Source organism: Anomaloglossus baeobatrachus, chromosome 11 (assembly GCF_048569485.1).
Source record: "Anomaloglossus baeobatrachus isolate aAnoBae1 chromosome 11, aAnoBae1.hap1, whole genome shotgun sequence".
Lineage (NCBI taxonomy): Eukaryota > Metazoa > Chordata > Amphibia > Anura > Aromobatidae > Anomaloglossus > Anomaloglossus baeobatrachus.
Window position 1 is genome coordinate 158,413,984 of NC_134363.1, and position 16,584 is coordinate 158,430,567.

At 47.0% G+C, this 16,584-nt stretch overlaps 1 protein-coding gene across 4 annotated transcripts in view; it reads left to right on the forward strand.

Moving 5' to 3' along the window:
- Window positions 1-16,584, forward strand: part of RERE (arginine-glutamic acid dipeptide repeats) — a 432,422-nt gene that overhangs the window by 292,239 nt on the left and 123,599 nt on the right. For all 4 annotated transcript variants that reach the window (XM_075328175.1, XM_075328174.1, XM_075328176.1 and 1 more), the window contains 2 exons: window positions 9,229-9,334; window positions 12,585-12,681. In XM_075328175.1, coding sequence (XP_075184290.1) covers window positions 9,229-9,334; window positions 12,585-12,681 — 203 coding nt within the window. The remainder of the gene's footprint in view (window positions 1-9,228; window positions 9,335-12,584; window positions 12,682-16,584) is intronic.

Below are 16,584 nucleotides of genomic sequence, written 5' to 3' on the forward strand. Positions count from 1 at the left end.
TTTATCATTAGCCGTCATGGCAGAACGCAGGAGCAGGGCCGTGCACTGTAATATCCTATGAAAGCGGGCATTGGGCAGGTTATGGAGGTACATGGCGCCGGGTGCTGGAAGATGTCACTTTCTTCCAATGAGGATTAGCCAGCAGTCTCCCTGGAAGTGTTTTATTGCTCAGTAGCACATTATAGGAGCTGTGGGAAACACACAGCAATGACTTCAATTCATTCTTGTCATGACACGTATCTCTGTTTGTTCTCTTCTCACTTGCACTCCAGTGGCCAGCGTGCAATAAATCACAGCGTTAACTCTTCCCCTGCTGAGCCCAGCATTCTGTTGAGAGCTCCTGGTTAGCAGTGAACAGGTTAACTGAGCAGAGTCATCCTCATCTCTTCATCAGGGGGTTTGGTACCTGGGTGCAGATATGAGGCTGGCAGCCTTGTGGGCTCATCTGTCAGCGCCGTGCCCTCCAGCAGTGCCAGGCTGACATTTCATACAGTCGTGTTATCAGATGATGTAAACGCATCATGTTATTCAGTGGTTACATGTAGACAGCGGGAATTTTCACTTCTCTTTCGGATGTGGTAAATTACACTTTTCTTTTTGTACATCTCTGTAAGAAATCTATATAAGAATATTTATAATATACATATTTGTTATATATAATATATACACACAAATATATATACATATTTGTTATATATATATATATATATATATACATATATACCTATTTGTTTTATATATATATATATATATATATACATATATACCTATTTGTTTTATATATATATATATATATATTTATTTATATTATATATATATATATATATTTATTTATATTATATATATATATAATATACATATTTGTTATATATATAATATAATATATATTATATAAAATCACCTTCATTCATCTAGTGTTAGATCTACTAATGTGATTCAAGGGGTGGAAAAAACTCCGTCATCTGTATGTCAGCAGGCGTTTAGTCCCCGGCTGCCTCTAATGCCAATGTGATAACTAAAGTAAATGGCAGCAGATGTGTAAGACTTTGTTCACACGTTGCGTTTTTGCTGCTTTTTTTCTGCAGCCAAAACCTGCTCTTAGCTGTAAAAAAAAAAAAAAAACCTGCTTCCAAAAAGCCGGTTTAGCTGCATTTTTGCTTCTTATTTGGTTTGCCTATAGTACATTTTTAATAGTTTAATCCAAAAAAGCAGCAGTTGATTTTTTTTTTTTTGCACGTTCTCATTGCTTTCAATGGTGAAAAACGCTGACAGTTGACACACTGCTTCTTCCAAAAACGCAGCAGTTTTCCATTTGTCAGGAGAAAACAAACAATAGTGCTCATGAGATTTCTGACATCTCACAGCTTTTGCTGATAGTGTAAAAAGCAGCTTTTCATTTGCATAAGTCATGAAAAACTGCTGCAAAAAAGCCACAGCAAAAATGCAGTGTGTGAATATACCCTAAGCCCCTGTGCGCACTAGACGGAATTACCCGTTGATTTGCCGCATGTTTCGCTGCAGAAAATGTTCATAACATCTCTGCAGTGATCATCTCACCAGCAAATCCTATGGGGGGAAAAAAAAAAGCTATGCGGATTTTGACAGCTGCATGTTTTGCTGCGGGATTCCCGCAGCAAAAACAATTGCATGTCAATTCTTTTCCGCAGGTAGCTGCGGGACTGGCTACTGGAGGAATCTCAAGTAATACCAGTCCTGGCCGCGGTTACATGCACTGAACTCCGGAGCTGTCACCTGAGCTCCGGAGTGCAAAGTAGACTAAACTGCGAGCGCCGAGTGACTGATTCCCCGGCAATTGCAGTTTAGTTCAGGCCGGGCTGATCTCCGGAGCTCAGGTGACAGCTGTAGAGAGGCCGAGCTGCACTCCGGAGCTGTCACCTGAGCTCCGGAGATCAGCCCGGCCTGAACTAAACGGCAATTGCCAGGGAATCAATCACTCAGTGCTCGCAGTTTAGTCTACGCTGCACTCCGGAGCTCAGGTGGCAGCTCCGGAGTTCAGTGTAGGTAACCGCGGCCAGGACTGGTATTACTGGAGATTCCTCTAGTAGCCAATCCGACGCTAGCTGCGGCATTCCCGCACCAAATCCGCAGCAAAACGCAACAAATCGCATGCGGTTTTGGATGCAGATTTTGGTGCGGTATTTTCCCGCAGGTGCGGAAATCTTACTGAGCCACTTTTTCTAGTGCGCACAGGGCCTAACACTTATTACAGATGAGTATCTACAGGGCTAAAGTGTTGGGGTATGTTCACACACTGCATTTTTGCTGTGGCTTTTTTCGCAGCGGTTTTTCATGAGTTAGTTTCAGTTCACACATGGGATTTGAACAGAGACATGGATGTTTTGAGGGGTTTTTTTTGTATTTTTCTTGTTTCCTTTTTACATGATCCTTATATGCTAGAAGTTGGAAGAGTGGACATTAATGTTTGTTTCTTTTTTCTGTCTTTCGTTCACTTTGTCTTGTTTTCCTGCAGATTTCGGCACATATTCCGCCCCGCGATCCACGTCTCCAGTCCTTTTGAAATCTTATTTCTGTGTTGCTAGTCATAAGATGTGTTTTGGTGGTTTTTATTCCTTATGGTTTTGAAATGCGCATTGTTGGAAAATTAAGTGCTAGGTTACTTGTTGAGGCGGATTTTGCAGAGCGATGCTAGAGTTAGTAGGAATTGTCACGTTTAATCCGCCGTGGCGGTGGTCTGTGTTCGTCTCTTGGGAGCGGGAGACCCGCCACTTATCTACTGTCATCCGTGGCTTCTCTTTTGTGACATCCATATTGCGGAGTGGTGTCACATCAGTCCAGCTAGTCAGAAGAGGGACCAGAAATGGCACGGTGGCTCAGTGGTTAGCACTGCAGTCTTGCAGTGCTGGGGTCCTGGGTTCAAATCCCACCAAGGACACTATCTGAAAGGAGTTTGTATGTTCTCCCCGTGTTTGCGTGGGTTTCCTCCGGGTTCTTCGATTTCCTCCCACACTCCAAAGGCATACAGATAGAGAACCTAGATTGTGAGCCCCAATGGGGACAGTGTTACAATTGTATGTAAGGCGCTGTGGAATTAATAGCGCTATATAAATGAATAAATATTATTATTATTATTATTATTATTATTATTATTATATTATATATAAATGTCAGCAGGTAAGAGGCGATTCTCCCTTTCCCGAGCACCGGCGACAGACCGCCACTGCGGTCAATATGATGGGACGTCCAAATCGTTTTGCACCAACTCTAAGGCTAGTTTCACACTTGCGTTGAACGGCATCCGTTGCGTTGTGTGACGGATGCAACGGATGTGTTGCATATAATGGCACAACGGATGCAACGGATCGTACAAAACAATGGAAAGCTTTTTTTTTTTTTTTTTTTTTTACTACAGTTTTACTGGCAGCAGACTATTGTGACCGATCAGCTGATCACTCGGCGGCCGGGCGCTAAGCTGAGCGCTCTCACATGCCGGTGGCCGGGCGCTCGGCTGAGCGCTCACACATGCCGGCGGCCGGGCGCTCGGTTGAGCGCTATCGCATGCCGGCGGCCGGGCGCTAAGCTGAGAGCTCTCGCATGCTGGCGGCCGGGCGCTAAGCTGAGAGCTCTCGCATGCTGGCGGCCGGGCGCTAAGCTGAGAGCTCTCGCATGCTGGCGGCCGGGCGCTAAGCTGAGAGCTCTCGCATGCTGGCGGCCGGGCGCAAAGCTGAGCGCTGTCGCATGTCGGCGGCCGGGCGCTCAGTTGAACGTTCGGCCACCTAGAGACAAAGTTTCTGTGATTAAAAAAAAAAAAGTGGAAAGTGCTTAGTGAAAAATAAAGGATTCCGCCGCTCAAAAAAGTTACATGCTGCGTTCCTTCCACCCGGCGGACGCAACGCAGCATCGACCAGCGGAAGCAACGCAGGAACTTTTGGCCCAATCAGTCATCCATACAAGTCTAGGGAAAACAGCGGAATCCGTTAACGGATTCCGCTGTTTTCCAAAAGGTCGGATTGTGACGGAAGGAAATTAACGCAAGTGTGAAAGTACCCTTAGCTCTAATTGACCTGGTCTGTTCCACGTGTGGTTGTGCATCATATCAAGCTGCACATCCGAGGGTCGGCCTTGGATTTCTGCCACAGATCCTCTTGCAAATACACATCTGATTTTCTGTCCCAAATAAGACGTGTCGACATGGCCTAATGAATTGAAATCACTGATCCCAGAGTACATGGGCAATTACACAAGTACATCCTCACCTTCACTGGCTCCTGTGATGGATTGGTGACCTATAAAACGGACATCAGATGTAGAAAATTAAAGCCTGGTAGGGAATAGAGAGAGTAATGAGCGTTTCTGCAGAATAGTCCCTGCTCCGCCGCGTGCCGCGGTAGCAAACATTCCCTGCCGGGCACTTTGGTGATCTAATGTCTGGTTATGTCTCTTTTAATAAATGATCCTGTTTGTTGTCGGGCACATGGCGGCTTTTATAGATCACTTGCCTGGACTTTACGCGACTCAATTACGGGAGGGCGGTCATGAGGCTTGTAATGGAGAAGGGGGGATAGAGCGGAGAGGTAGTGGGTACCCTGCGCCCTTACAAGCACCTGTGGCAGCGCCGAGCCGTAGATCTGTCACATTCCCGGCCTGTCAGCACATCCTGCGCCATGTCTCAAATCTGGCCTGTTCTGCTCTGCTAGCTCCTAATGCGGCTATACATAGAAGCTCAGTGCTGCCCCCTTGTGTCATAATGTGGTTCTGCTGCTGAAATCCATTACCTTTGTGTGTGGTGCCTGTATACTGGTACAGAAGAGGCCATATTGTGTGCTGCGCCATGTCTGTATTACTGATGTATACATATATTGTCTGGGGCTTCATTCCAGGTAGAATTAGGACACATTATTAAATATCAATATCATTTCGTGCGAGTGCTTAGGATCCCATATACAGTGCATATAAGATCATTTACATGGAGAAATCCAAATTACAAAATAGCATAAAAATCCGGCTCATCGTAATGTACAAAGGCAAAATTGACTTGGGATGATCGTGATTAACCCTCGCTGCCCTGGTTTAATATTATATGTAATGAGCGGTTTCTAAAAAATATAAACATTTATAAAATATAATGGATCAAATTGGAACATGACATTTTCCCAGATTTTCAGTGTAAATGTTATCACAATTGTTGGTGTAAGGACATAGATTTCGGGCTTTGCATAGTAGTTAATGTTTCTTTAGACCTGAGAGATTCAGACCATCAATACATTTAATTTCTGTGACAAATGCCCCCCGACAGGAGGCCGGCTAATATTGTGCCTGATGGTTGTCCGCCCTGCCTGTAGCTAATAACAGTTCTATACTCCATTTCCTGATCTGTCATCACGTATGACAGTGTTTGCCTAGAGGTATATCCATAAGATTCATTACTGGCCGATCTTAGGCCGGTGTCACAGATAATTCAAAGCTGCCTTATTACATCTACTGGAATGGATGTGCTGGAAGAGAAGGGGGGGATGGAGGTCAATGCAAATATTGCCCCATTATTCTCACTGTGCAGTTATGAACTGCTATGGGGAAAGGCTGGTCTCTTATGACCGCTCCTGGTGCCGGCCACATCATACAAGTATTATATTTTACCAGTGTCTAATGGTTTAAGAGTAAAATAAAAAAAATGTATTGTTATATGTTAAAATACCATTTCATTCATCGCCCACTTCATAGAATGGGTAATGAGTTTATATTTAAAGGGGACCTGTCGCTTGGTATAAATATGTATATTTTGTTACCCGGTATAAATGTCACTGTTCTCCTGAATCCAGTGATGTTTTTCTTTTGTTCCTGCGCCTCTCCATTCCTTCAATATAGCCGCCTCTTCCCTGTATGTATATGTAGTCTTTTTTAGCCAAGGGGGAGTTAGTCCTCAAGAAGATGCCCACAGAGAAGTGTTGATGACCACGCCCACTTGGTAACAGTACTAACATGCAGGAGAAAAAGGGCTACATCTCAGGAACAGAAAGGTGCAAGAACAAAAGAAAAACCACGCCGGATTTAGGAGAACAGCGGCATTTACACAATGTTACTTTTTTTTTTTTTAATGGCAAATGACAGGTCAGACGGAAGAACATATTATTCAAATTGTCATTGTGCGACGTGATGGCCACTTGACCACTTTTAATCTGCCTTTTTTTAGTAAGAGATTCAGCATTTTTAGATAAGGTGTGTGAAATTGTCATCATTATTTCCTGAAGGAGAGGGGTGGCATTTTCAGGAGAGGGGGTGGCATTTTCAGGAGAGGGGGTGGCATTTTCAGGAGAGGGGGTGGCATTTTCAGGAGAGGGGGTGGCATTTTCAGGAGAGGGGGTGGCATTTTCAGGAGAGGGGGTGGCATTTTCAGGAGAGGGGGTGGCATTTTCAGGAGAGGGGGTGGCATTTTCAGGAGAGGGGGTGGCATTTTCAGGAGAGGGGGTGGCATTTTCAGGAGAGGGGGTGGCATTTTCAGGAGAGGGGTTGGCATTTTCAGGAGAGGGGTTGGCATTTTCAGGAGAGGGGTTGGCATTTTCAGGAGAGGGGTTGGCATTTTCAGGAGAGGGGTTGGCATTTTCAGGAGAGGGGTTGGCATTTTTTCGGTAGAGGGGTTGGTATTTTCAGGAGAGGGGTTTGCATTTTCATGAGAGGGGGGTGGTGCATTTTCATGAGAGGGGGGTGGTGCATTTTCCAGAGAGAGGGGGGTGGTGCATTTTCAGGAGGGGGGGGTGGTGCATTTTCAGGAGAGGGGGGGGTGGTGCATTTTCAGGAGAGGGGGGGGTGGTGCATTTTCAGGAGAGGGGGGTGGTGCATTTTCAGGAGAGGGGGGTGATGCATTTTCAGGAGAGGGGGGTGGTGCATTTTCAGGAGAGGGGGGTGGTGCATTTTCAGGAGAGGGGGGTGGTGCATTTTCCAGAGAGAGGGGGGTGGTGCATTTTCCAGAGAGAGGGGGGTGGTGCATTTTCCGGAGAGGAGGGTGGTGCATTTTCAGGAGAGGAGGGTGGTGCATTTTCAGGAGAGGAGGGTGGTGCATTTTCAGGAGAGGAGGGTGGTGCATTTTCAGGAGAGGAGGGTGGTGCATTTTCAGGAGAGGAGGGTGGTGCATTTTCAGGAGAGGAGGGTGGTCCATTTTCAGGAGAGGGAGGTGGTGCATTTTCCGGAGAGGGGGCTGTGTTTTCAGGAGAGTGGGGGTGGGGGGTGACGTTTGTTCAGAACTTTCCATCGGTGATTGCTTCCAGTCTAGTGGTTAACAACCGACTCCACTGCCCGACATTAACTCCCCAACCTTCCCCCACTATGCCCATATGTGACCTCTCCTGAATCTTCTCATACAGGGGTCCTTGCTCTCGGTGGTCGCATTTCTCAGACACCATCTAATATAGGTGTTTTTTTTAATTTTGTGTCTGCCCATTTTCATGCTTTTACATTATATGCAAAATATGGGCACGATGCAAGGAAACTGGGCCAGTGATCCATTCAAAGCAAAATAGATTGGCATGTATGCAGGGAACTTAATTAAAGCTTGGACACAGTACTGTACAAAATCCAGTTGTCAAATTTCCCTTGGCAAAGCAATAAGCCGTTAGAAAAGTCAATAGAAAACTACATAAAAAGTTAGATGGCAATGGCAACTTTCTTCTTGCATTGTCTGCCCGGCCCCTGGGATTTCTCAGCTTCTAATGGTGCTATATATTTCAGTACTAAAATAATACTAATAGACACATAGAGCGGCTGACAGTCAGGTACAGGCATCTGACAGATGGAGATTTTGTATTTGACACTGCTGCCACCAGGTGGCCATTCCCGGCGTTGCATGCAGTCGTACATTTTTTTTTTAATTGACTCGCTCTCCTCTTTTCAGCCCCCTTCTCCCTCTTTCACCTCTTGGAAGCCACAGCTATGCATTACGTGGGATTAAATGTTCGTGCAGGCTTACAACTTGTAAAAGAAGAAGTTAACGTTTGCATAGAAGAAATGAAAATAAACACTGTGTGGTTTGCCTCACGGTGAAGGAATGTTAATTTCCCCTTAGGCCATTCTAAGCTTCCTGCAGTTTTTGGAATATGAGGGAAATACATTGGCTTTTCATTAGGACTTTCTCCTGTTGTAAATAGTTTTAGACAAACCGTGAACAAGAGCAGCTTGTCTCCGGGCCGCGCCGGTCTGTGCCCGTGCCATGGCTGACGGCAGGATCGGCTTGTCAAAAACTTTTTCTTAAGCAAAATTTTCTGCACCTTCCATCGTATTGTCTTGATCAGCGGCTCACAAGGATCCGGTGGCCACTTCTCTCCCCTCTTCACACTGTGAAGTTTGCCTTTGATATGGATTAGCTTTAGCCGCTGGCGACTATAAAGTGTCATTTTTGGGTGCTGACCATATTGTAGGAATTGGGGAAAAGACAGGGGAAATGATTATTACTTGGGATGTATAACGGACCGTACTCTACAAATGTCTTTTTCCTTCTCGTGGCTTTTCCTCCATCTCCGGATCGGCGCAGACTTGCTTTTTATGTTTGCATTTTTTATGGACCATTTGAAGCCATTTTAATTGCACTGAACAGAACATGTTCTGCTTGTTGATGCTCTCATTGATCAGCCTCATCACGACCTCTGTACAAAGGGAATTGCAAATCTCCTTTCATAGCGCAGCCTTCAGGGCATTTATTCAGCTGCGCCAGAGTCATCAGCCGGGCATCAAATGCCGAGGCGAAGGGTGTAAAATAAATACCGAAACATAAAATCCTGTTCTCCAGCAGCTACATGACCTTGTTTGGCTCCTAGACCAATACTCTGCACAGCGGTACATGCTGTTAGACTGTTAGATTATTTTAGGTTTTTCGTGGGTCCATAAGTTTCCAGCAGATCGGTGGGGTCCGAGTCTTGAGACCCCGACTGACCATTCAACAGACGTCTGAGAAGTTTGCAGCTCAGGTGGCAGAAGCGCAGAGCTTAATAAAAAGCCTATAGGTCTGTGCTGAACTCTGCGCCCATGCCTCCTGTGCTGCGCACTTCTAAGCAGTCTTTTAAGTGATTTTAGGGGGTCTCCTAACCCCACCGAATCTGCAAGGAATTTAAGGGCCATACTAAAAATATCATGCACCAAAGTTGGGTTACACGTTGACTTCCTCCACTGGATTTCCTAGTGGCTTTAAGTTAAATTTTACTTTGGAAAGTTATTTCAGACTGGACATTTCTGATGACTGATTTTTGTTTTTGTCATTTACAGAGTAAGCGAGACCATCTTCTTATGAATGTGAAGTGGTACTACCGCCAGTCAGAGGTGCCGGACTCCGTCTACCAACACCTGGTTCAAGATCGCCATAATGAGAACGGTAAATCCCACACTGTACAATATGCAGAACTTTCTTTACAGCTATCAATATTGGTACAAGGCAGGATATTGGTGATATATTTACTCCTGGTTATCCAAATCAATGAGCGTAGCTAAGCAGCGCCTGTTCATTGTACATCTTCATCTTCTGAGAGACATTTTCCAGGAATTTGACCTTGCCCATAAAGAACTTATGTGGCTCCATTCACTTTTCGAATCAGAAGGGAGCATATTGCAACCCCGCATACCTGCTCAGAGGAGTGCATGCGTTTCCGTTGGTGAGTGCTCAGAGGAGTGTGTGTGCCTCTGCCGGCGTGTGCCGAGAGTAGTGTGTGAGCGCCTCTGCCGGCGTGTGCCGAGAGTTGTGTGTGAGCGCCTCTGCCGGCGTGTGCCGAGAGTTGTGTGTGAGCGCCTCTGCCGGCGTGTGCCGAGAGTTGTGTGTGAGCGCCTCTGCCGGCGTGTGCCGAGAGTTGTGTGTGAGCGCCTCTGCCGGCGTGTGCCGAGAGTTGTGTGTGAGCGCCTCTGCCGGCGTGTGCCGAGAGTTGTGTGTGAGCGCCTCTGCCGGCGTGTGCCGAGAGTAGTGTGTGAGCGCCTCTGCCGGCGTGTGCCGAGAGTAGTGTGTGAGCGCCTCTGCCGGCGTGTGCCGAGAGTAGTGTGTGAGCGCCTCTGCCGGCGTGTGCCGAGAGTTGTGTGTGAGCGCCTCTGCCGGCGTGTGCCGAGAGTTGTGTGTGAGCGCCTCTGCCGGCGTGTGCCGAGAGTTGTGTGTGAGCGCCTCTGCCGGCGTGTGCCGAGAGTTGTGTGTGAGCGCCTCTGCCGGCGTGTGCCGAGAGTTGTGTGTGAGCGCCTCTGCCGGCGTGTGCCGAGAGTTGTGTGTGAGCGCCTCTGCCGGCGTGTGCCGAGAGTTGTGTGTGAGCGCCTCTGCCGGCGTGTGCCGAGAGTTGTGTGTGAGCGCCTCTGCCGGCGTGTGCCGAGAGTTGTGTGTGAGCGCCTCCGCCGGCGTGTGCCGATAGACTGTCAATGTCCACCTCTTAGCGCGGCGTTACACTGTACGATATATCGTGCGATATGTCGTCGGGGTCACGGAATTCGTGACGCACATCCGGTATTGTTAGAGATGTCATACCGTGTGACCCCTCCGAACGACTGTTAACGAGCAAAAATACTCACCTTATCGTTGCTCGTTGACACGTCGTTCATTTCCATAATGTCGTTCCTCCTTCTGCGCGCTAGTTGTTCGTCATTCCCGCAGCACACATCACTACGTGTGACACCCCGGGAACGACGAAGTACAGCTTGCCTGCTGTACATGCCGGCAATGAGGAAGGAAGGAGGTGGGCGGGATGTTACGTCCCCCTCATCTCCGCCCCTCTGCTTCTATTGGGTGGCCGCTGTGTGACGCCGAACGTCCCTCCCCCTTCAGTAAGAGGATGTTCGCCGCCCACAGGGACGTCGTTAGGGAGGTAAGTACGTGTGACGGGGGGTTAACGACTTTGTGCGACACAGACAATGAATTGCCCGTGACGCACAAACGACGGGGGCGGGTACGATCGCTCATGCGATCGCACGATATATCGTCTCATGTAACGCCGCCCTTAGACTTCCAAATTCAGAGCTGCAGAATCACCTGCCATTTATTTTCCAGCTCCCCTCCTGGACCCTAGCAGACATAGGCCGGCGTCCTCTGTCCCAGTACATAAATATGTGCAGGGATGGTCTGATATTTAGAACCAGACTATCCTATACAATGAAGAATGACTTCCCCATATAATATGAGATAAACTTTAAAAATAGACCCTGGATACTTTTGCAGCATTATCTGTTCCATTTACTTCCAACAACATCAGTGCAAAATACCATTAATTGTTTTCACTCTGTTGGTTTTGTGAAATTATTCTGATGATTAATTGGTAATTAATGAAATATTTCAATTAATATATTTTGCAATTAATTCTTCTGTTAGCTATTAAGGTAACGTGCACGCTTTTGAGATAAGTTGCAGGTTATTCTTTAATTAAAGCAAAATTATTATTATTTGTAGCGCGTTCTGATGCAGCAGGCTCAGGAGCTGAGCCCTCTCCATTGGCATAAAGTGTCAGCTGTATACAGTGGAACCTTGGTTAACGAGAACAATCCGTTCTGAGAGTGTGCTTGCTAACCAAGTCACTCGTTCAGCAAAGCAAGATTTCCCATAGGCTTGTTAAATATCCCATCCTGGTCCCTTATTGTGCCATTCCACACATGCACAAACTCACACAAGCACGCACGCACATGTTATGCTCACTTACCCTTCCGTTGCATCGCCGGTCTCCTGGGACTTGCTGTTCTCTGGTACGGGGCCGGGCCGTGTATCTGGCTACCATAACGACGAGGGAGGAACTTCCGCGGCCAGAGCGCTGACGTCAAAGGCAGAGCCGCTTGCCTCTGATTGGTCAGCGTGCTGCCTTTGAGTAGCGGTGACAAGAACCAGGAAGTTCCTGCTTCATCGCTATGGATGCTGATGCACAGCTTGGAGTGGAGCGGAGCGGCGAACTACAGGACCCAGGAGGCCGGGGATGAAATGTAAGGTACACTATATTATATTATATGCTCACCTTACCTCCGTTCCATCGCAGGCCTCATGGGTCTTGTAGTTTGCCGCAAGGACGTCGCAATGTACCTGGGAACTACAAGAACCATGAGACCGGCGGTGGAACGGAAGGTAAGGTGAGCATAATACTGTATGTGTTTGTGTGTTTTGTGCGTACATGTGTGTTAGTGTGGACTGCAAATGCGGGTCAGAGCGCGGTGGATGTACGGAACCGGAAGTGTGTGCGGTGAGGATTTTGCTCGTACAACAAAGCTTTCTCGTAAATCGAGATACAAATTTACAGAAAGCTTTGCTTGTTAAGCGAAATTCTCGTTAAGTGGGTTACTCGTTAAGCGAGGTTCCACTGTATTCTCAACTGCATTCTCTAATAGCGACCACAGCATCTAAGTGGTTTTTCGGGAACGAGAGCTATTCACCATGTGCAATTGCCAATAGGATGGTTGCGCAGCTGGGTGTTATAGGGACAGAGACTGGAGGACCCACTAGAATACATGGCAGCCTTACACTTGCAGCATAGCACCCAGAGTATTGCCGTGTTGTTATCCAAGGCAGTTGCTAATTCTGGATGTAAGAGCCCATCCATGTCTATTAACCTTGTTGTGACTTATGTATTTGGTGTGGTCTGATCTTTTTTTTCCCCTCCTTCTATCACATCGTCCCATAGATTCTGGCCGGGAGCTGGTGATCACAGACCCAGTAATTCGGAACAGAGAGCTCTTCATCTCTGATTATGTGGATACGTACCATGCAGCTGCTCTCAGGTAAGTGCCGGCCGCTTCTCATGTGCTGTAATTCATCTGCACAAATAGCCCCTCCAAAAACAAATTACTTTCAGTCATTTGTCCTTTATGGAAAATGTGCGCTGGGATGTAATAGTTGCTTTATGTAATGTAATAGGGTCCGATTTATCAAGGATCACTGGCCTTGTTCCGGAGTCATGCTGGAGTCAGACACTCCTGATTCCCGAAGAGGGTATGTCTCTTATCAGGAGTGTCGGACAAGTGACGTGTACCAGAAATCCTACTCCAGTCCCTGCTGGAGTAAGTTTTGTGGCATAGTGAATGCTGCCGCTCTACATGTATTTAATGATTGGCGGTCGCCCTGCCCACTGTAGAGTTAGACAAAAATGACGTGAGAACTCCAATTAGTACAGTCTCAAGAGAAGGCTGGAAGAATACACAATCTCTATATTTAGGCTGGTCAAAGGCAAACCCATAACCCAGTAAAATATACTGTGCAGCATTTTTCCACACCTGCCTAAAACATTTACAAACTAAAAACAGAAGTGTTAACATTTTTTCAATAGTTTCATCTATTAACAAAATGGGAAGTGAATGAACAAAAGAGAAGTCAAATTCAAATCACTAAAATCAATGCCTTCAGGACAACATCAGTTCTTCTCGGTACTTGTCACTTCTACACAGTTTAGATAGCAACTCTGCTGGAGGATGCTCCAAACATCTTTGAGAACAGATCACAGATCTTCTGTGTATGAGGCTGGTGCGGATCCTCCTGTCTTTTGATCCCAGACAGACTGGATGATTTGAGATTAGGACTCTGTGGGGGGCGGGATCACCACCTCCAGGGCTCTGTGGGAGCGGGATCACCACCTCCAGGGCTCTGTGGGGGCGGGATCACCACCTCCAGGGCTCTGTGGGGGCGGGATCACCACCTCCAGGGCTCTGGTGGGGGGCGGGATCACCACCTCCAGGGCTCTGGTGGGGGGCGGGATCATCACCTCCAGGGCTCTGGTGGGGGGCGGGATCATCACCTCCAGGGCTCTGTGGGGGGCCGGATCATCACCTCCAGGGCTCTGTGGGGGGCCGGATCATCACCTCCAGGGCTCCTTGCTCTTCTTTACACTAAAGATTGTTCTTGATGACATTGGCTGGATGTTTGCGGTCATTGTCCATCTGCAGAATAAATTTGTAGGGCTCTGTGATTATATTACATGATATGGATAAGTATTTGGCTGTATTTCTAGGCATTAAGGACACCTTTAATCCTGACTAAATTTCAAACTCCATTTGCTAAAATGCCAAACTTGCAAAACCTGCCACTTCTGCATATACCCAATATTGTACCGCTCTTTGGCATTTTTTCCATACCTGCCTAAAACTTTTACATAGCATGTGACCACAATTGTGTCCTACCAGACGAGTAGGGGACACAGATTTGTAGCCTTCCAAAGCAGTTTGACAATAAGGTTTCACAGGTGCTCAGTACAGAAAGTCCCTTGCATATAAACCCGACCTGTCACCAGAGAATCCTCTGCAATAGGTGAAGAGAGAGCCAAAATCGCACACCTCTTCTAATTAGTGAATGTGTCCTCTGATAATGGCGACTTCTTATTTTTTTATGACACTATATATTGAATAAATCCTGATATTGTGCAGTTTTTACTGAACCTAATACTAGACGGACACTTCTGTTCTGTAGAGATCAGTTTCCATCTTATCACAGACAGAATTACAAGGAACTCATGTAGATAACATAGGAATCACCATTCACAACACATGATGGTCACAGCTGCCCTCCTTCGCAGAGGCCGGGGGGGGCGCGGCGTCGCCTCGCCTCCTTCGCAGAGGCCGGGGGGGCGCGGCATCTCCTCGCCTCCTTCGCAGAGGCCGGGGGGGCGCGGCATCTCCTCGCCTCCTTCGCAGAGGCCGGGGGGGCGCGGCATCTCCTCGCCTCCTTCGCAGAGGCCGGGGGGGCGCGGCATCTCCTCGCCTCCTTCGCAGAGGCCGGGGGGCGGGGCATCGCCTCGCCTCCTTCGCAGAGGCCGGGGCACTGCCACAACACTTTTCTGTAGAAGTTAGTAAACATCTCTAAACTTTTGTGGCCTATGAACCTTGTGGTTGCTGTATAAAGAAAAAATATAAGATGTAAAAAGTGCTTCACTATCTGGTTTGTTTATAAAACAAAAAAGGGTCTTTATAAGGGTATGTGCCCACGATCTGGACTCGACAGGTCCTGACCTGTGGAGCCGTGAGTCTCCTCCACAGGAGACTGCAGCTGCTCATGCCCATGGTCCGGGCTTGGGCAGTTGCGGTCTCTCTTCTGTTCTCCTCCCGGAGAACGCTTGTGACTCTGCAGCAAAGAATTGACTTTCTGCGGCTTGGAAAGCTGCACTGCAGGCCAGTTTATGCTGTGGGCAGTACACACATTGGGCACGGAATTTCTAAAAATCCCATCCACTATGCTTGTACTGTACAACGCAGCGTTTTGGACGCAGCTGAATCATGCTGCGTCCAAAACGCTGTGAACCCTGATCGTGGGCACACACCCTAAGTGGAAGAAGTCTATACTAAACTTATGGAGAGATTCAGACTATGGCATTATAATGGCCTCATTGTGGTGAATCCAATATCTACTATTATAATCAGCACTATAGTTTAGGAAAACGATTCACCCTGCCCTGATCTGTCCTTTTCTTTAGCAGCCGGACCAGGGCAGTCTTGATTTCTTTGGCTGTTCTCATGGACACCTCTTGTACTTACTAGGCTCCGCATCACAACATTAATTTATTTTATTCACTTGTATAGCAACATTAATTCCTCAGCGCTTTACAGACATCATCATCATCATCATCATGACTCTGCAGGAAATGGTGATTGCCAAAGACACCTAAGGACGCCGACCGCAGCACTGAAGATTGCATCTGTCCATCTGCTATATAGACTGGACACAATGCCAGACTTGTGCAAAATTTAATCAGTGTGTGTGTGTATATATATGTGTATATATATATATATATATATATATATATATGTTATGAATTGACGTTCCCTTTTAAATTTAAAGGGATTGACCATGATTAGAAAAACATGGCTACTTTCTTTGAAAACCATGACATACTTGTGAACAGTTGTGATATTGTAGCTCCGCTCCTTTTATTTCAATGTAGCCAAGCTACAATACAGCACACAGACCTTTGACTGTTAGAAAAAAAAAATTCTTCAGAAAGACTCCTAATTCTTGATATCCCCTTTTAAGTGACCCTGTAATCCATAGGTGACACTATGTCTAATGACTGTGCCTGTCCATAGAGAGGAGCATAAAGGGAACATTTCACTAGATTTTGGGTGACTAAATCCAAATATCTTCCAAACCTGCTCATTTCAGAACCAGGTGTTAGGGCAATTGGGAGTAGAAGAGCCTTTAACCTACTGCAGATGGCATTGCTCAGATGGAGCCGGGGCGGTACACCCCCCTTTATTGCCCATGCATCCACTGCTCTTGCACCGGACGCTCGTGTGTTGTGCCAAAAAAGCTGTGGACAGGATGTCTTGTTTCTGTGCGCATGTATAGAAAAGTGATCTACATTGTTCAGCCGTACACTGCGCATATCCCCTACAGTCCTAGAGGAGAGTCCTCAACTCGTCTCTGGTAGGTTCAAAGCTCTTTTTAATCCTTAATGGGTAAATGTCCCTTTGGAAAATTTGTTGCCCGTGTCACACAAACTAGTAACCCCCCCGTCACACGTACTTACGTTCCAAACGACGTCGCTGTGGGTGCCGAACATCCACTTCCTGAAGGGGGAGTGACGGTCGGCGTCATAGTGACGTCACACAGCGGAGGGGCGGAGATGAGCGGGACGTAACCGGGGACGCAGGTAAGCTGTGTTCATCGTTCCCGGGGTGTCACACAAACTAGTAACCCCC